The sequence below is a fragment of the Schistocerca gregaria genome, chromosome 2, assembly GCF_023897955.1.
Source record: "Schistocerca gregaria isolate iqSchGreg1 chromosome 2, iqSchGreg1.2, whole genome shotgun sequence".
In the NCBI taxonomy this organism is placed as follows: domain Eukaryota; kingdom Metazoa; phylum Arthropoda; class Insecta; order Orthoptera; family Acrididae; genus Schistocerca; species Schistocerca gregaria.
In genome coordinates, this window is record NC_064921.1 from 91,369,183 (window position 1) to 91,391,422 (window position 22,240).

General features: G+C 43.8%; 1 protein-coding gene across 1 annotated transcript in view; it reads left to right on the forward strand.

The window, feature by feature from the left end:
- The first annotated feature begins 17,897 nt into the window (after nucleotides 1-17,897).
- LOC126336399 (androgen-induced gene 1 protein-like) overlaps nucleotides 17,898-22,240 on the forward strand; it is a 201,499-nt gene continuing 197,156 nt past the window's right edge. Inside the window, exon 1 of the mRNA XM_050000082.1 lies at nucleotides 17,898-18,124. Coding sequence (XP_049856039.1) covers nucleotides 17,918-18,124 — 207 coding nt within the window. The 5' untranslated portion in view covers nucleotides 17,898-17,917. The remainder of the gene's footprint in view (nucleotides 18,125-22,240) is intronic.

Here is a 22,240-nt window from a genome sequence, read left to right on the forward strand (position 1 = left end):
TTCATATATACACTGAAGCGCCAAAGAACCTGGTATAGGCATGAGTATTCAAATACAGAGATATGTAAACAGGCAGAATACGACGCTGCGGTCGGCAACTTCTGTAGAAGACAAGAAGTGTCTGGTGCAGTTGTGGATCGCTTACTGCTGCTATAGTGTCAGATTACCCAGATTTAAGTGAGTTTGAACGTGGCGCATGAGCGATGGGACACACTGTCTCCGATGTAGTGATGTAGTGGGGTTTTCCCGTACGACCATTTCATTTTAAAAAAAATGTTCAGATGTGTGTGAAATCTTATGGGACTTAACTGCTAAGGTCATCAGTCCCTAAGCTTACACACTACTTAACCTAAATTATCCTAAGGACAACACACACACCCATGCCGGAGGGAGGACTCGAACCTCCACTGGGCGTAAATATCAGGAATCCGTTAAAACATCCAATCACCGACATCGCTGCGTCCGGAAAAAACATCCTGGAAGAACGGGGCCAATGACGACTGAAGGCCGGCCGGGGTGGCCGAGCGGTTCTAGGCGCTACAGTCTGGAACCACGCGACCGCTACGGTCGCAGGTTCGAATCCTGCCCCGGGCATGGATGTTTGTGATGTCCTTAGGTTATTTAGGTTAAAGTAGTTCTAAGTTCTAGGCGACTGATGACCTCAGAAGTTAAGTCCCATAGTGCTCATAGCCATTTTTGACGACTGAAGAGAATCGTTCAACGTGACAGAAGTGCAGCGCTTCCGCAAACTACTGCAGACTTCAATGCTGGGCCATCAACAAGTGTCAGCGTGAGAACCATCCAATGAAACATAATCTATATGGGTTTTCGAAGACGAAGACCCACTCGTGTACCCTTGATGACCACACGACACAAAGCTGTACGCCTCGCCTAGGCCCGTCAACACCGACATTGGACTATTGACTGGAAACATATAACCTGGTTGGACGAGTCTCGTTTAAAAAATTGTATCTCGAGCGGATGGACGTGCACGAGTATGAAGACAATCTCACGAATCCATGGACCCTGCGTGTCAACAGGTAGCGGTTCTTTAATGGTGTGGGGCGTGTGGAGTTAGAGTGATACGGGACTCCTGATACGTTTAGATACGACTCTGACAGGTGACACATACGTAAGCATCCTGTCTGATCATCTGCATCCATTCGTGTCCACTGTGCATTCCAACGGACTTTGGCAGTTCCAGCAGGACAATGAGACACCACACTCTTCCAGAATTGCTACAGAGTGGTTCCAGGAATACTATTCTGAGTTTAAACACTTCCCCCTCCACGAAATTCCCCAGCCATGAACATTATTCTGCACATCTTGGATGCCTTGCAACGTGCTGGTCAGAAAAGATCTGCACCTCCTCGTACACTTACTCATTTATGAACAACCCTGCAGGATTCATGGAGGCAGTTCCCCTCCAGCACTACTTCAGACATTAGTCGAGTCCATGCCACGTCGTGTTGCGCGTCATTCGCGGAGGTCCTACTCGATATTAGGCAGGCGTACCAGTTTCTTTGGCTCTGCAGTGTCTAAGGAATAGTAGTGGACTCTGTAGGACTCTCTTTGGGGCTTTACGCGTGTCACTAAAATTTTCTAGCCTTCTAACATTGAACTATTCAGCACAACACTTTGCATTCTGTTTGTCAAGTATGATTCAAACCGGATGTGTTGAAAGCCATCAATTGCATAAAACTGGGATTTTACTAGGAGTATACCATGATCTACACACTCAAAAGGTCTTGGAGACATCACAAAAAGTACCAGCTGACGACATATTTTTAATAGAGGCCTTACTGGTAAGGGGAACTCGCTCAGTCATCTCTGAAACTGGGTACTCCTCTAAATTTTGCAGTCTTTCGTCAAGGTCTGAATTCGACTTTTCCATTTTATCTTTCTTTTTTACTTTCCTAACGAGGGATATGAGAACTTCCTCCACTTTCCTTACTTTATTTTCGGGCTGGAAAAGCCTATTCACTCCCCTATGAACCATTTTGCGAACATTATCTCTGCGTTTATCCGAAGTTTCGAATTAGCGAACTAACACTCCCATATTCTCCAAAAATTTCTTCCCATCATTCTTAATGCCTAGACTATTCGCATCTGGCTCCTCCTTTTGGTTTCCGTCTTTTCAGTCGTTATCTTCCTGTCAGCTTCTGATTTTTCGAACATTATTGTGACGTGGCACATCTCTAGTATCTTCAACCGTGGACTTACTAGGCGCCTCACTATTTTCACTTTTATTTGACTTCTGGTCTCTAGTATCTTCACTACCACAACGTTTTCCCGCGTTTGAGATAGAATTTCTTTTTTCTAATAATTCCTTCACTGTCAATCCAAAACTCAGTTTCGGATTCCGCCAAAGTTTCTTCCCGCAAGATTTTTTTTTCTTCACGAGATCGAACGGTATCTGCGCGATCCACAATTAATAGAACAAACAAAACACAAAATAAAACGAAAAACTCACTTTTACACTTCAGATATTAACGGGTGAACGCTGTGATTCATAAACAACAACCATACTCAAAACTGAAAATATTTTCACACACTGAATATCTTTTAATCACACTTCACCTGAAAATTAAATTTAAAAAATACCCTCAAAAATAAATAAAACAACTGCAATCAATAATAATGCGCCGCTGCTGAAAATAATTTATAATTAAGCAATGCGCTGTGGGAAAAGTAGTCCCTACACTTTGGTTCTGCACGTTAAACCGCGTCTCATTGCGTCGTCCTGAATGTATCTCAAAAAGGCTAAACATGAAATGTTTGCGCCTCTTGCCGTATTTGTTGTACTGTGTACGAGTTGACCGGAGTTCAGTAATCGTTTGTGCAATCTGCCTCCCACACACGCGAACTCAACATACAAATGACTAAACGAGCGATTTTATGCTCATATAGAATCCAACGGAACCGTACAGTTGTTTAATTGATAATTATTCATGGCGCTAAGTGCTAATGCAGATGAAGTTTCATTGTACAGAAAATGAAATTTAATTCAATCCATATAATTAAAAGAGACCCATTTAACTTTCCAGATTAAGAGGAAAGAATATGACCCTCGTAATGGCACATCCATTACAGGGTGTATCAAAAAGGATGGCGAAAACTTACACGGCTGAAAGTGCACGATAATAGAAGCACAAATGTCAAGTAAATGTGGGCTCTAAAACGTGTACTTTAAGAGCTATGAGATATTCTGGATTTTCAATATTGTGAAACAAATCTCTTCTACTGCAAGCTCTTTGCTTTCTATGTTTTGGTAAGGGTTAGTATGGACCAAAACAAGAAAAAAATGTCCAGTAAACATGTGCTCTAAAATGCATACCTTAACAGCTATAAGCACCTGTTCATTTTCAGTACTTTGGAACACAACTCTTCTAATGAACAAATGCTCGTAACTTTTAAGGTATGATTTTAGAGCACATGTTTGCTGGACATTTTTTCTTGTTTTGGTCCATACTACCATTTCCCAAAATGCGGAAAGCAAAGAGCTTGCAGTAGAAGAGATTTGTTTCACAATATTGAAAATAAAGAATATTTCATAACCCTTAAGGTATGCGTTTTAGAGCCCATGTTTCCTTTACCTTTGTGCTTCTATTATCGTGTAGTTTCAGCCGTGTAAGTTTGCGCCATTCTTTTTCATACACCCTGTATTACTGGAACACCATCACTGTGAGACTACAGTTCAGTGAGGTAAAACCCTCGAAGATTTTTATTTGTCATGGAAAAGGTCGCCTCTTCGAAACGTTGTGGGAGGAAGTAATGTAGTGACAGAAAGTTATCTTAAAATACTAATTTATTTGCTCTCAATCAATATTGTTCAAGTTGAAGTTGGAGTGAAATACAATTACTTTCATGATAAAAAAAAGTAGCAACATGCGTACAATGTTAAGCTTTCTCCGAAACAGCAACGTCATAACATTCAGATTTATAAAGACTATATCCGCGCTGTGCCGAACCCCTTACCGCTGTGGTAACACCGGTTCCTATCAGATCGCTGAAGTGCTGTCGGGTTTTGATAGCACTTGATGGGTCGTGGTCCAGGTCTGCCGAGTGCTGTTGGCAAGCGGGGTGCAGCCAGCCGTTTGAGGCCAATTGGGGAGCTACTTGATTGAGAATTAGCGGCACCGGTAAAGAAAACTGACAACGGCCAGGAGATTGGTGTGCTGACCACATGCCCCTCCATAGCCTCATCCAGTGACCTCTAAGGTCTGAGGATGACATGGCGGTCGGTCGGTACCGTTGGGCCTGGAAGGCCTGTTCGGACGGTGTTTATCTGTTTGTATCTGTTCAGAACGCAAACTCGGTTTTTGAGTTCACTGTTTAAATAAAAAACAGATAATGTGATTCTGGAAACATGTAAACGATTGTAAACCACCTGGAGATGAGTACAAACCCGAAACCGGTCGTTTGTTAAATAAAACCACCTTCAGTTATGACTGGAAGTATGTATCATTCTACACCATGTAAAAGAACAGTCATGGATTTCAAATGCATCGATTGTGGATAAAATTGACTTAACCATGTGCTCTTCCTACTACACTGCCGGAGAAAAAAATCGCAACATCGAAAATAATTAATGTAGAGTAATGAAATTTTGACAGTACATATATCTAGGTAACAAACTTAAGAGGAAATTTTAAGAGTACATTTATCTAGGTAACAAACTTAAGTGACTGGCATCGCAAGATCACAAGTTAACCGAGATAAGCTACTGGAAATGTGAAATGCTGGCACCTTAATGACAGCTAGAGCCGCCAGAATGTCGAATGCAGGCAAGCAAACGTCCATGCATTGTGTTCTACAGGTGCCGGATGTCACTTTCTGGAACAGAGTTCCATACATTTTGCACTCGGTCCGTCAATACACAGATCGTTAATGCTGTTTGTGTATGAGACTGGAGTTGCCATCTGACGGTGTCTCATACGTGGCTGATTCGAGGCAGACTGGTGATTGAGCAGGCCAAAGTAACATGTCGCACTTAATACAGCATGTTAGGTTACAACAACGGTACGTGGGCGAGCACACCCCTGGAATGCTGTTCATGAATAGCAGCACAACAGGGCGAATCAGCAGATTGGCGTACAATTTTGCAGTCGGGTTCGAAAGCTGGTTGCAGACCCTCACTTGAACTGCTTTCAACCAGCACCAACACCAACACACATCATTCGCATCGAGGCAGAACCAGCTTTCATCGGGAAACACAACAGACCTCCATACTGCCCTCCAATGAGCTCTCGCTTGACATTACTAAAGTCGCAAATGGCGGAGGTGATGGGTCAGCACGCTACTGGGCGTCTGGCTAGGAGCTGTCCTTGAAATAACCGATCTGCAACAGTTCTTTGCTCACAATGGTGCCAACTGATGCTAATATTTCTCCTGCAGGGTCATACGCCGAACACAATGGTCTTCCCTCTCGGTAATGTCACATAGCTGTCTAAGCCCGGTCTTCTTGCATCATGGGGTCCCAGGGTCGATTCCCGACCAGTTCGAGGATTTTCTCCGCCCGGCGACTGGGTGTTTGTGTTGTTCTCATCATCGTTTTTGGAAATGGCGGGATTGGAAATGGAAAGATTGGGCAGTTGTAGGACGCTGTTGACCACGTTGTTGAGCGCCCAGCAAAGCAACATCATCATCTTCATCATCATCTACTGGCAGCAGTATATTCTTGTAACTACCGCTGCCAGCAATCAATCATGTACATTGGCGATATGCCTGCCAAGTCTGTCTGCAATATTGCAGACGGAATATCCATCTTCTCGTAGCCATAGTACACGCCCCCTTTCAAACTCAGTGAGCTGTTGATATGGCGTCCTTGTCGGCTTAAAGGCATTCTTGACTGACGACATCTCATCACGTCCAATCTCAAAGGTAGCTAGCACTCAAAACCGTTACAGCGTGTATTTAAGGGAAACTTGATTCACGTCCGCACAATGGCTATACTTGTGTGTACAAGTCGGTGGTAAGGCCTGCTATGGTATACGGGTCAGAAACATGGCCAATCACAGTAGCCCAGGAAAGGAAGATGGAAGTGGCGGAAATGAGGATGCTGAGGTGGATGTGTGGGGTAACGAGGAAAGACAGGATTAGAAATGAATTTGTTAGAGGAGCTGTGAAAGTGGCACCCATGGCGCAAAAGATGCAAGAGAGCAGACTAAAGTGGTACGGACACTTACAGAGCAAAGGGGAACAGTATATCTGAAACAGAGTTGAAGATATAAAGATTGAAGGAGCGAGAAGGAGAGGAAGACCGAAGATGAAGTGGAAGGATAAGATATCCGGGGACCTAAGGGAGAAAGGATGGGAGAAGGAAGAGGCAATAGATAGAGTAAGATGGAGGAGAACGATCTACATCTACAAGATTACTGTGCAATTCGCATTTAAGTGCTTGGAAGAGGGTTCATCGAACCACAATCATACTGTCTCTCTACCATTCCACTCCCGAACAGCGCGCGGGAAAAACGAACACCTAAACCTTTCTGTTCGAGCTCTGATTTCTCTTCTTTTATTTTGATGATCTTTCCTTCCTATGTAGAAGAGCAACGCCGACCCTACGTGACGTGGGACAAGGCGACGATAAAGAAGAAGAAGAAGAAGAAGACGAAGACGAAGAAGAAGAATGGCGTTACTAGTGCCAATCTTATGCAAATGACACGACATTTGAATAGACATCACCTTTCAGGAGAAGAAACACGCCTAATAACTTTTGTTCATGTCGCACAACTTCCTCTTGATGCAGAGACTTTCTTCCGTCATTGTATACAGTACACCCACTTCTTCTGAGTCCTCCGCTACCTCGACATCTGTAGCTAATGATAAGGTACAGGGGATGGACAAAAATATAAAAGTGCTGAAAACACAACACCTATTACGATGTAGGAAAATCGGTGGCGTTCAAAACAGCCTTCAGTTGTATCGGAGTGGATAAATACAGGTGCTCTGTGGTTGTCAATTGTATTTTATTCCAATCTTTCTGCAAGATAGTGGAAAGTTCGGGTAAAGACGATGGAGATGAATAGAGATCACACCAATTTGTCTACAAAGTAGAGCATGAAAGGTCAATAATATTGAGACCTGGTGACTGTAGTGGCCAGAGGAGATGCGACAACTTGTCCCCGTGCTCACGAAACCGGAATGTGAGAACGGGCACCCCGTCGTCTGGGGACACAGCATCACCATTGGGGAACAAACATTGTTCCATGGGATGGACCTGACCATCCAGAACGGTCACATTAGTCTTGGTAATAATCTGACCTTGCAGAGTAGCCATGGGGCCTCTCGGAATATCACGATTTGTCTGACAACTTCATCACCGAACCCCCACCATTTTCACTCATGGGACGTAAACCTGGCCAGAAGTTGGGAACAGTGCGAATCAAGACTTATACAACCACATGATTTTCTTCCATTGCTGCATAGTCCACATTATATGGCTCCAGCACTATAGTTTCCTGAAGAGTAGTTTTGGAATCCCAGCTTGCCCAGGAATTCCCAAATTTGGCGGTTCCTTAGTGTTGTTTTGGTGCTCACATGGTTCGCGAGTGCAACATTCAGTTCTGCAGTGACGTTTGCAGCTGTCGTCCCGTTATTTTTCGTTACACTTCTCTTCAATGATTGTCTGTCATGACTCAATAGATACACTATCGTCCGCGTTGTGACTTAACGGATGTTGTTTCTCGGTTTTCCCTGTATGTTGTGCAAATTTTCGGTACGGCGCTTCTGGAAACACCGAACGCTTCTGCTGCCTTGGTTACGGAAGCACCCACTGCCAACAATTTGCTCATGTTGGAATTCACTTAACCCCGACGTAATGCACTCACAGCTATGCAGAATAGTGGTCTGACCACAACGGACACTTGCAACGTACTGGAGACAACAGCGCAACCTGCAGGCTTGGCTAGCGTCTGCATTTATGTTCAGATACACATTTCTCGAGGCGTTTCCATATTTTGTCCATCCACTGCACATTGCGCGTATGGCATTAACTGGATGTTTATGTTCAAATTAGTGATTGGTGTGTCTTACGTATATTTGTTTAGCATACGTGATACTGATCGGTTGCACGATGACCTTAATATTCTGTTCTGTGACACACCAAGGTCTAGAAGGGAACCAACTACTCGCTACAGCCCCCGACAGAAGAAAGATTTTAAATCGACGTTGTTATTTTATAAACATGCATCTATATCTGTATCTATGTTATCTTCTCTCGAAGCACTTTCTCTCAGGCGACCTGATACGTTAAAAGATTACAACAGGATTAAGCGGGTCTTAAGCAACAGGTCGATAACAGAAGTGTTCCTCTAGCAACAATGACAACTCTCCTTATCTGAGAGAATCTAAATGCATTGTGGACTTAGGACTTTTCCCCTCGCTTCCTAGGCACAGTCGGTATGATACGACTACTCTAGATGTGACTACCTCGATCAAAGTTCGATTTTACGAGATTTCGATTGTGTTGTAGACTGAGCGACCGTTTACCCCGGAGGGTCACATCACCCGTAATCTCAGGCTTTCTGTCCATTAGTAACGTTAAACAGAAAGATATCAGAATGTGTTGCAGATCGCTTCATAATTTTCTGATGGATAGAATCTCGTGCTTGCAACCAGTTTGTTTGTAGAGGAGGAGGTGGTGCAGTGGTGAGCCACTGGATTCACGTTCGGGAGAACGGTGGTTCGGAACAACGTCTGACTTTCCAGATTTAGCCTTTCCTTGATTTCCCTCAATCGCTCACGGTAAATGCCCAGACGGTTCCTTTGAACAGGCCACGGCCAGGTCTGTTCCGCATCTTCGCACAGCCGAGTCCCTTCAGTATCGTACCCCAACCCGACCTTGTAATCCGTGTCAGTTGATATCATAGTCGACGGGATGTTAAATCCTAATTTTCTTTTCATTTTGGTAGCCTTGTTGTTCATAGATTTACACGCTCTAGATGCCGTACTGTACGACTGCCCGCCTGCACGATATGCAGTGAGGTGACGAATCATGGGATGGCGATATGCACATATAGGGTGGTCCATTGATAGTGACTGGACCAAATATGTCACGAAATAAGCATCATACGAAAAAACTACGAAACTCGTCTTGCTTGAAGGGGGGTACCAGATGGCGCTATGGTTGGCCGCTAGATGGCGCTGGCATAGGTCAAACGCATATAAACTGCGGTTTTTAAAATAGAAACCCCCATTTTTTGTTACATATGCGTGTAGTACGTAAAGAAATAAGAATGTTTTACTTGGACCACTTTTTTCGCTTTGTGATAGATGGCGCTGTAATAGTCACAAACGGACAAATACGTGGTATCACGTAACACCCCGCCAGTGCGGACGGTATTTGCTTCGTGATACATAACCCGTGTTACAATGGACCGTTTACCAATTGCGGAAAAGGTCGATATCGTGTTCATGTATGGCTATTGTGATCAAAATGCCCAACAGGCGTGTGCTATGCATGCTGCTCGATACCCTGGACGACATCATCCAAGTGTCCGGACCGTTCGCCGGATGGTTACGTTATTTAAGGAAACAGGAAGTGTTCAGCCACATGTGAAACGTCAACCGCGACCTGCAACAAATTATGATGCCCAAGTACGTGTTTTAGCTGTTGTCGCGGCTAATGCTCACATGAGTGGCAGACAAATTGCGCGAGAATCGGGAATCTCAAAAAATGTCGGTGTGGAGAATGCTACAACATCGATTGCACCCGTACCATATTTCTATGCACCAGGAACTGCATGGCGACGACTTGGAACGTCGTGTACAGTTCTGCCACTGGACAGAAGAGAAATTACGGGATGATGACAGATTTTGTGCACGCGTTATATTTAGCGACGAAGCGTCATTCACCAACAGCGGTAACTTAAACCGACATAATATGCACTATTGGGCAACGGAAAATCCAAGTGGAACATCAGCGACCTTGGCGGGTTAATGTATGGTGCGGGATTATGGGAGGAAGGATAATTGGCCGCCCCCATTATATCGATGGCAATCTAAATGGTGCAATGTATACTGATTTCCTACGTAATGTTCTGCCGATGCTACTACAAGATGTTTCACTGCATGACAGAATGGCGATGTACTTCCAACATAATGGATGCCCGGCACATAGCTCGCGTGCGGTTGAAACGGTATGGAATAGCATATTTCATGACAGGTGGATGGGTCGTCGAAGCACCATACCATGGCCCGCACGTTCACCAGATCTGACGCCCCGGATTTCTTTCTGTGGGGATATTTGAAGAATATTTGCTATCGTTATCCACCGACAACGCCTGACAACATGCGTCAGCGCATTGTCAATGCATGTGCGAACATTACGGAAGGCGAACTACTCGCTCGTTACACGTATTGCCAAATGCATTGAGGTTGACGGACATCATTTTGAGCATTTACTGCATTAATGTGGTATTTACAGCTAATCACGCTGTAATAGCATGCATTCTCAGAAATGATAAGTTCACAAAGGTACACGTATCACATTGGAACAACCGAAATAAAATGTTCAAACGTACCTACGTCCTGTATTTTAATTTAAAATACCTACCTGTTACCAACTGTTCCTCTAAAATTGTGAGCCATGTGTTTGTGACTACTACAGCGCCATCTATCAGAAAGCGAAAAATGTGGTCCAACTAAAACATTCATATTTCTTTACGTACTACACGAATATGTAATAATAAATGGGGGTTCCCATTTTTAAAAACGCAGTTGATATCCGTTTGACTTATGGCAGCGCCATCTAGCTGGCCAACCACAGCACTGTCTGGTTTCCCCCTTCAAGCTAGAGAAGTTTCGTTCTGTGTAGTTCTTTCGTTTGACGCTTATTTCCTGTGATATTTGGCCCGGTCATGGTCAATGGACCACCGTGTATACAGATTGCGTACACAAGGTATAAGAGGGCTGTGCATTGGCGGAGCTGTGATTTGTATTCAGGTGATTCAGGTGAAAAAGTTTCCTACTTGATTATGGTCGCTCGTCGGGAATTAACAGACTTTGAACGAGGAATGATAGTTGGAGCTAGACGTATACAACATTCTAGTTCGGAAACTGTTAGGGAATTCAATATTCCTAGATCCACAGTGTCGGGAGTGTGCGGCGAACACCACATTTCAGGCATTTCCTCTCACCACGGGCAACTTAACGACCGAGAGCAGCGTTTCCGTAGAGTTGTCAGCGCCAACAGACAAGTAACACTGCATGAAATGACAGCAGAAATCAATGTAGGACTTACGAGGAACGTATCCGTTAGGACAGTGCGGCGAAATATGGCGTTAATGGACTGTGGCAAAGACGACCGACGCGAGAGATTTTGGTATCAGCTGCACATCTCCTGCAGCGTCTTTAGTGGTTCAAATGGCTCTGAGCACTATGGAACTTAACATCTATGGTCATCAGTCCCCTAGAACTTAGAACTACTTAAACCTAACTAACCTAAGGACATCACACAACACCCAGCCATCACGAGGCAGAGAAAATCCCTGACTCCGCCGGGAATTGAACCCGGGAGCCCGGGCGCGGGAAGCGAGAACGCTACCGCACGACCACGAGATACGGGCCGCGTCTTTAGTGGGCTCGTGACCATATCGTTGGACCCCAGACGACTGGAAAACCGTGACCTGGTCAGATGAGTCCCAATTTCAGTTGGTAAGAGCTGATGGTAGGGTTCGAGCGCGGTGCTGATTCCACGAAGACATGGACCCAAGTTGTCAACAAGGCATGGTGCAAGCTGGTGGTGGCTCGATACTGGCGTGGGATGTGTTCACATGGCATGGACTGAGTCCTCTGGTCTAATTGAACCGAAGACTGACAGGAAATGGCTATGTTCGGCCACATGTAGACTATTTGCAGCCATTCACCGTCTTCATGTTCCCAGACAACGATGGAATTTATAAGGATGGCAATACGCCAGTTTGGCGGGCCGCAATTGTTCGCTCACTGGTTCGGAGAACATTCTGGACAATTAGAACGAATGTTTTTTGCGACATGAATCCTATTGAACATTTATGGGCCACAATCGAAAGATCATTTCTTGCACAATATTCTGGCCGCGGAGTGGCCGCGCGGTTTGAGGCACTGTGTCAAGGATTGCGCGGCCCCTCCCGCAGAAGGTTCTAGACGTCCTTCTGGCACGTGTGCGTGTGTGTGTGTGTGTGTGTGTGTGTGTGTGTGTTGTTCTTCGCATAAGTTAGTTTAAGTAATGTGTAAGAGTAGGGACCAAGACCTCAGCAGCTTGGTCCCTTAGGAATTCCCACACATTTGAACACAATATCCTACGACGTCAACATTTTAGCTATTACGGACGGTAATAGAGGCGTCATGGCTCATATTTCTGCAGGGGACTCCCAACGACTTGCTGAGTCCATGCCGGGGGAAAGGAGGCCCGACACGATGTTAGGAGGTACCCCATAACTCTTGTGTCAAAGAAAATGGTTCAAATGCCTCTGAGCACTATGGCACTTAACATCTGCGGTCATCAGTCCCGTAGAACTTAGAACTACTTAAACCTAACGAACCTAAGGACATCACATACATCCATGACAGAGGCAGGATTCGAACCTGCGACCGTAGCGGTCGCGCGGTTCTAGAATGAAGCGCCTAGGACCGCTCGGCCACACCGGCCGGCCTTTTGTGTCAGTGTATGCTAAACTACAAACACTAAACTACCATATGTAGTATACTGTATATGAATATTTCACAGAACTTATTGTTTACCGTGAAACTGCAAACTGTTTCTTTGCGTTTTTCTTTTGTCGCATGAACGTCAGGGTGTGCGGGAAGTCCTGGCTGCTTTTGTTCCCTTGCGCTGCACCAAATCTCCTGCGGCGATTGTGACTGTACACTGAAACAAACAAAATTAATACTGAATATTTTGTTGAGTACATAGTAATCTGTTCCCCTTCTGCCCATGGCAATGTCAACATATAATTTATATTTAAAGTCTTTTATATAAATGGGGAAATTTAGTTTCATTTGTGTTTTGATGGGTGTCAATGAACTGATTACTCACGCCGAAAAAGCGTATTTAAAATGGAAACAATGAGAAAAATAAGAAATGGTATGTTAAACACAAATTGTGTTTTCCCTAAACCGTATCAGACAAATTCCGGGACCGTTCCTTTGAAAGGGCACGGCCGACTGCCTTCACTAATCCTATGGGCTTGATGAGCTCGCTGTTTGGTCGCCTGCCACAAATCAACCAACCAAACACAAATTGATCTATTAATTCAACGTGAACGACATTTATTTTACTTCGATTCACTGAAAAGATTCGCAAAGTACATTATGGTGGAAAATATTTAATTTCATGGGAAAACCAGAGATTCAGTGAGTTAGGGGGTTCCATGTCATCGATGTTTGCCTGTGTAACGCAGTTAACAAACAAATTATAAACAGTTAAGACAGAAATTTTAACCAGAAGCATTAACCTAACTCGCCCTACTTCACCTCAAAAGCGACACACCTGCAAACTGTTCAATGTCTAAAGAAATGGTGGGGCACACGTAGCAGTACACGGTCAAGGTGAAACTTAAATACATTATCACTCGTAACACTGTCCATTCGCTACATGGACAACACTACAACGGGGGCGTGCTGAAAGGAAATGACTCCAAATGGTTCAAATGGCTCTGAGCACTATGGGACTTAACATCTCTGGTCATCAGTCCCCTAGAACTTAGAACTACTTAAACCTAACTAACCTAAGGACAACACACAACACCCAGCCATCACGAGGCAGAGAAAATCCCTGACCACGCCGGGAATCGAACTCGGGAATGACTCCAAATTTTTATGTGAAAACTCTTAAAGCTTTTTAAGTCAAACAAACTTTCTAATATTCTACATCTTTATTCATCATGCCTACATATTTACTTCTCAAGATAGCCACCATGGCGACAAACACATTTCTCCCAACGACACACCACTTTGTTGATGTAGTCACTTAAAATGTAACTACATTTCCCTATACGGCGACTGAGAGCTAGTAAACTATTTCTGAGAATATGTTTATTTGATTAGCTATTACTCCCAAGGGTATAGCGTGTAAATGTTGTTGGTTTCTGACGATTAACAAGTGGTGTAGTTAAGCAATAGTCTTTCAATAATATTGAGAATAAATATAACCTTTAGTAAACTTGTTAGAATAGTAAAGAATCAAATAAAACAACTAGCTACATAAGACTTGCGAGTAGAGTCTGTCGGGTCCGTTGTAGGTAGGAACACATAGCTTAGTCTGAAATTATTAAACCTTTCTTCACCCAATCTAATCAGAATATTTCCACTGATGGTCTTATTGGCAGCGTCTGGTGTCAGTTCGGTCACAATGATGCAGCGGCTTATTTTTCTGAAATTATATCTTATGTTCGCAGGCCGTGTGAAATCACCCGTGTGCAGTGATGAATATTTCCATGGAGTATGGATGATAGTTTGTCCAATAAATTGCACTATCGGTAGGTCGCGCGTCTTTGCCTTAGCAGTGTGTGGTTCACGCAGACATCGGAGGCGCGTGGTCAGTGACACTGAGATCGAGAAGGTGAAAACATTACAATTGATGGTGGAGGGGGGGAAGGAAAGGAGAGGGAAGGGATTACTAATATTAGCTGCATCGGGACATTACGCGAAATCAGCGGCGACGAGTAAAAATATTTAATGGATCGGGGCTCGAATCCGGGATTTCTTGCTTATTTTTTTGTTTAATCTCATTTTGTTCGGTTTTGTTCGTTGCAACTGCTCGGAGCGGACGTCGTAAGACATCCGTTTTTTTTAATCTCATTTTGTTCGTGTTTTTTTTTGTTTTTTGTTTGTTCGTTGAATCTGATCGGGGCGGACGCCGTAAGACATCCTTTTGAATTCGTTGTTGATATATTAACTCAGTTTTTTTTATTACAGAGGGCAGCTAACCCTCTGACCGAACACGCTGAGCTACCGTGCCGGCTAGTCCATGTTCACTTTCTACATGCACGTTACTCTGAGATTCCCGCACGAAGTCGGACGTACTTGTGCATCCGCACTGAAGAAAGTGGATCTATTGCACTTCTAGGCGAATCAATTATGTGAATGCATGGTATCTGTTCTTTCGGACATGTCCTTCTAATCCGGTACATTAATCGCAAGCTTAGTCCCAGCACCCGATTTGCCACCCGCTAATAACCAATCCAGGTACCCTACTGCGCCATTACATCCATATTCCACGTCCCATGCACCCCCATGCCTTATCGATCCTCTCCCGCCGGAATTTTAATCAGTTCCCACTCCCCAACGACGAAATCCGTCCTGAGATATGCCCCTTTTTCCAACCCGTAACACAACCCCCCACCTCACACCATGTAAGTAGGCTGTTCAGGTTTTCTTATTGGTAACGCCACGTAGCGCTCTGTATGAAAAATCACTGGCTGTGCCGTGTGCAGTCTGTGGCTGGTTTGCATTGTTGTCTGCCATTGTACTGTTGGGCAGCGGCAGCTGGATGCTAACAGCGCGTAGCGTTGCGCAGTTGGAGGTGAGCCACCAGCAGTGGTGGACGTGGGGAGAGAGATGGCGGAGTTTTGAAATTTGTAAGAATTGGTGTCATGAACTGATATATATATTATGACTATTAAGGTAAATACATTGTTTGTTCTGTATTAAAATCTTTCATTTGCTAACTATGCCTATCAGTAGTTAGTGCCTTCAGTAGTTTGAATCTTTTATTTAGCTGCCAGTAGTGGTGCTCGCTGTATTGCAGTAGCTTGAGTAACGAAGATTTTTGTGAGGTAAGTGATTTGTGAAACGTATAAGTTAATGTTAGTCAGGGCTATTCTTTCGTAGGGATTTTTGGAAGTCAGATTGCGTTGCGCTAAAAATATTGTGTGTCAGTTTAAGCACAGTCTTGTATAATTTTTCTAAGGGGACGTTTCAACCATCCTCCCATTTTCTCCTTATCCCTCCATCCGCCTTACTGACTTCTAATAATTGCCTACGGTTCTACATGGCCGCACAGTCTTACTTTTTCATGCGTCACCTAGCATCGCCTTCATGTCATGGCATCATTAACACCCGTCAGTGATGTATTTTAACTGTAATATAAAATCGTCAGTCGAGTTAAGACCATCAGGATTGTACATGTGCATGTATTTTACAGAATCCTCCTTTGTTGTTACTTGTTCTTATGTAAAAATCGTTAATATCTTCCACTTATGCATTTTTTACAAAATCATTGTTAATGACACCTTTCATACATTTTAACCGTCTTTAAATAAACTTTTTGTAACCTTTGGCTGAAGACCGGTTTTTATCCGCTGCCGGTCTGCCCCCATTGTGGGTAATTGAAATAACAATAAAGGAAAAAAAAAACATTCGTATAGTTAGGACTGAGTTTGTAAATTAGGCTATCTTTATGTGCCTACATTTTTCTAAATCCGAAGTTGGTCATCACCCACCAAAATTAATTACTTGATTACAAGTATTGTGATCTAAGACCGGAATTATGATGAAGCAAGTATTTCCCTGGATCACTGAAAACTTTTTCGTTAATATGTCACCATTTGTAAACCGCCACTGTCTTACAGAAGTACGGTAAGCTGCCCGGAATCGATACGCAGCCGTGTCGAAGCGCCCACCTCAGGTGTATCCCGGATCCCCGCTGCTCAGCGGGCCCCACAGTATGACTGACCTTATCTGACAATACAGATCAGCGAAAGCGCGCGCATGTGTGTGTGTGTGTGTGTGTGATCTGAGGTTTTCGGGCGCTAAACGGCGTGGTCATCAGCGCCCAAACGCATAGAAACAGGAACACATGCGGTGAAGGGACCAAGACGGACAGCGAACAAGGAGAACGGCTAAAAGACACAGGCCTAACGCAGTTCCAAATCCTCACATACAGAGGCAAAACAAGAGGAGAAGAAACACACTAAAAAAAGGAAAGGAAACACAAGAAAAAGAGAACAGAAATCGAAGTGAAACAAGCGGACCTCTTACCTGAAACCTGAGTGAGTCAGTCACCCAGCAGCACATTAAAATCCTCTCCCTAAAATCCGAGGCAACAAATTGGACAGAGCACAAAACTGTAAGACTTTAACCACAGTCGTTTCGTCGTCTTGCAAAACAGAGGGCAAATCTGGTGGCAAGGAAACCACCACCCTCTGGTCAGAGAATAAAAGACAGTCAAGTAAAATGTGGCGGACAGTAACCTGGACGCCACAAGCAGTGCAGTTGGGGGGGGGGGGGGGGGTCCTTCCGCCGGAGTAAAAAACCGTGCGTTAAGGGACTATGCCCGATGCGGAGGCGAGTGAGGAGAACCTCATCCCGCCTGCACGACTGGTAGGACGTACGCCATGGCCGCGTCGTGGCCTTGACCAGACGTAGCTTATTTTCACCGACTGCCAGCCACTCCTCTTCCCATTGACGCATAACACGAAAACACAAAAGGGAGATAACAGCATGGAGGAGGACGGCACATTCGACAACGTGAGGGAGGGAACCTGCATCTTTGGCAGCCACATCCGCCAGTTCGTATCCCCTAATACCCACATGCCCCGGCACCCAGCAGAAAGAAACCTCCTTCCCCTGGCGTTGCAGGTGGAGTAGGGCATCATGGATGTTCTGGACGAGCGTATCCGTTGGGTACAAGTGCTGCATAGTCTGAAGGGCACTCAGGCAGTCAGAACAGATGAGAAGCTTAAGACTGGGAACACATCTCATCTGCTCCAATGCCCGCAAACGCCGAGATCAACAATGTCATTCCGACAGGGCGGGATCTGCAGCCGGGTGAGCGCCTTCAAAGATCGCTGCACCGAGGGCGGATTACGTAACCCGCCGGAGCGAAGTCCGCCGTAAAATATAAGCGCGCCGGAGGACGTTATCAACGTCGGATTCATCATCTATAAAAGCCGGGCGAGCGCGGACGCCGTTTACCACTGCACGCTTGACCATGCAAGCAATCGCCAAGGGTGTCTCGCGCTTCACGAGGTCGACGCAGATGGCGTCTGCGGCGCGGATTCTACACGTGGTCGCGATGCTGCACTACCTGGTCGGCATCCACGGCGCGGCGCAGCTCAAGATCGCCAGGGTGGGCCCCTTCCTGTCGGACGTCTTCTACAACATAGGCAACTGCAAGTTCGTCACCTACTGGAACCTGGTGAGCCACTCCTCCTTTATTACGACGGCAGCTCCTCGTAGAATACTACACAGTGGGGGTCAGCTCGTCAGCATCTGTTTGAAACGAGACGTTTCAGGTTATAACCGAACATCAGCCATTGGTATATTTTGTGATCTCTGAAAGGCTTTTGATTGTGTGGATCGTGAAATTCTTCTAGATAAGCTTAAGTATTGTGGTATGAGTGGGGCAGTGCACAAATGGTTTAATTCATACTTAACTGGAAGAATGCAGAAGGTTGAAATTAACAATACAGATAGTCTACAAAAACCAGCAGAGTCCTCTAACTGGGGAAGTATCAAGAATGGTTTCCCACAGGGTTCAGTCTTGGGTCCCTTATTGTTCTCAATATATGTTAACGGCTTGCCAGTCTATATTCATGGAGATGCAAAGTTAGTTCTTTTTGCTGATGATACAACTATAGTAATCACATCCAAGAAGCAAGAATCACCTGAGGAAATTGCAAATAATGTCTTTCAGAAAATTATTAAGTGGTTCTCTGCAGATGGACCCTCACTAAATTTTGAGGAAAAACAATTCATACAATGTAAGTAAGCTGTTTAGGTTTTCTTATTGGTAACGCCACGTTGCGCTCTGTATGAAAATCACTGGCTGTGCTGCGTGCAGTCGGTGGCTAGATTGCATTGTTGTCTGCCATTGTAGTGTTGGGCAGTTGGCTGTTAACAGCGCGTACCGTTGCGCAGTTGGATCTGGACGTGTGTCTATCAGAGACAGTTAATTTGTAATACTGGATATCATTATATATATATATATATATATATATATATATATATATATATATATATATAATGACCTTTGAACACTATTAAGGTAAATACATTGTTTGTTCTCCATCAAAATCTTTCATTTGCTAACTACGCCTATCAGTAGTTAGCGCCTTCAGTAGTTTGAATCTTTTATTTAGCTGGCATTAGTGGCGCTCGCTGTATTGCAGTAGTTCGAGCAACGACGATTTTTGTGAGGTGAGTGATTTGTGAAACGTATAGCTTAATGTTAGTCAGGGCCATTCTTTTGTAGGGATTATTGAAAGTCAGATTGTGTTGCGCTAAAAATATTGTGTGTCAGTTTAGTGTTGATCAGAATAGGTAAAGAGCGAAATGTCTGAGTATGTTCAAATAACGTAAGGTGTTAACCAGCATAGTAATTCATAAATTGTTCAAAGGGGACGTTTCATAACAATTCTGTACAGTAAATGGCATAACACCAGTGATAAATATAGACTATGGATGGAAGTCTGTTGCTAAGGTAGAATACTCAAAATTTCTGGGTGTGTGCACTGATGGGAGATTGAATTGGAAGAAACACATCGATGATCTGCTGAAACGGTTAGGTTCAGCTACTTATGTTATTAGGATTACTGCAAATTTTGGTCATAAACATATCAGTAAATTAGCCTACTATGCCTATTTTCATTCACTGCTTTCATATGGCATCATGTTTTGGGGCAATTCGTCATTAAGACAGAAAGTATTTATTGCACAAAAGCGTGTAATCAGAATACTAGCTGGAGCCCACGCAAGATCACCTTGCAGACATTTATTTAAGGAACTTGGGATATTCACAGTACCTTCGCAATACATATATTCACTTATTAAATTTGCCGTTAACAACCCATCACAATTCAAAAATAACAGCGAAGTGGATAGCTACAACACTAGAAGAAAGGATGATCGTCACTATTCTGGATTAAATCTCACTTTGACACGGAAAGGGGACAATTAGGCTGCCGCAAAAATCTTTGGTCGTTTGCCAAATAGTATTAGAAGGCTGACAGATACCCAACCAACATTTAAAAGCAAATTAAAAGAATTTATGAATGACTACTGCTTCTACGAAATAGATGAAATCTTAGATATGAAGTAGTAACTGTAAAAAAATTAATTAATTATTTTGTGTAAAGAAAACTTATTTTGAAGTGACACGTTCCACATGATTACGAAATGTCGTATTCATGATCTATGGAACAAGGATTAATGTATGTATGTATACATGTATTGCTATTGTGGTTGTCTACAACAAAGCCACAATATGGACTGTATACACTATCCACTATCAATAACCCGTTCGCGTCTTGATCACTAAAATTATTTGTTAGGTCTACCGCTTTCCTTCTGCCGTTTTTTTCTCTAAGTTTGATACTTTATTGTGAAAAACTTACAAAAACCTTACAATTCAAAGTACTGGCCATGGCTGGCCACTACTTTGTCCATCCTTCGGGCAGAATACGTATTCTACTGCGAAAGAACTGGGTGTCTTTTGAGGAGATCCTTGAATCGATCCTATTACTCACTTGTTCATGTGACCGGAGGTGAAGGTCAGCCAGGTGGCGTGCCATTGATCGGGAAAGGTGGCATTCAGAGGAAGCAATGTCAGGAGAAAACGGCGGGTGGGGTAGGACTTCCCACTTCAACGTTTCCAAGTATGTTTTGACGGCTGTCGCGACATTGGTTCGAGCATTGTCATGCTGAAAACTCACCTTCTCGTGTCTATCGCTGTACTGTGGTCGTTTGCCTTTCAGTGTTCGATTCAAACGCATCAGCTGCTTTCGATAACGATCTCCTGCGACTGTTTCCGTTGGTTTCAGTAGCTTCGAAAAACCTTCTATCTTCCACCGCCGTGCCTGTCTTCGACGTTAAATCACCGTTTCTAAAGCGTTGAAAACATTTTCTCCGCGTTCTTTCACTAACAGGTGCCTCACCAAAGGTCTTACGCAGCATTTTATAGCCTCAGTCGCAAATATTAAAGAAGAAAATTAAATTTTCAGCAAATGACGAGAATAGGGCTCGTAAGTTGACATATTCAGTCGAAAATAACTTTATGCTGCAATCACAAACCGACTAATATTTTGATGGCTTCATGTTTACATATGCTTGAACTTGTTGTATGACATTTTAACGACGACCTGAACCACCACTTACCCCCACTGCCATCTAGTGCAAAACGGCGGAAACGAAGTTGTAGACCTAATATTTAAAACTTTTATCCATTATAGGTGTGATACATTGCGATTGTGATACGTTAAGTTTTTTTGTGACGGTTCAGGTTTTATGCCACTATGACCGGTTTCAGATCACCGAGCGACTCACCATCAGATGGTACACACTTTTAATGGTTGCAACGTTGTGAGGGTAGTTGTTTAGCAGCTATGGGAAGATAAAAAAGAACGAAACAAGTAAGCGATGAGTGTGGCGAGGTGTCAGGAATTATTTATGTTGCAAGATAGACTTGAAGACATTACATATCGATACCTGTGTTAGCATCCATAGGTTTTGTTCCGGATACACACATCGCTGTGGTAAACATAACTTATGTTTTCTTTATATATTACATTTACAACACAACGTAAACTACACCACAGGCAACAACTCCCACGTGCTTTACAGGTTGTAAACAAACCAAAGAGTGTGATGACTTAAGCTAATATCCAATGATCCAACGCACAATCTTTGAACATTTAGTCACACTCTTTGGTGTGTTTGCATCCTGTAAAGCATGTAGGAGTTGTTGCATGTGGTAAAGTTTGTTAGGGGTGTAAATTTAAAATACCAAGAAAACATAAATTACGATTTCTGGGGAGTTTGGGGGGGGGGGGGTGGTTTAAGGGTGAGGGCGGAGGGGGGGGGGGAGAATCACTGTAATATGTCCCCTCCTCTTCTCGAGATATAAATTTTGTCTTGTTGCTTCCATGACGTTGTAAGTTGGGGACGTCAGCTGTGACATATTTTGTTATGGAGACCAAAGGCTATATTCTTCTACTACTTCACTGTTCAGCTGTGTTTATTGTTTCAACTTGTTTGCAACCGATTGCGGAGGAACTTCGTTTTCTTCGTCAGGTACTTTAGCACTTCGTCGGTGTAACTTACCACTGCAAGAATATCCTGCTAACCGCCATGCTCTGGAACAATTCGTGAAAGCTTGGAACTTGTACCCCGTTCCTTGGGGTTGTTAATAAGATAGACGCTACGACGGTTGGAATTTTGAATCCACTGTGTGCCTACAGGGAGACTTCCTTGCGCTCAGAAGTCTCCAGTTTTATAGCGAACTCAGATTGTAATATCTCCATCCAGTGAACCGAAT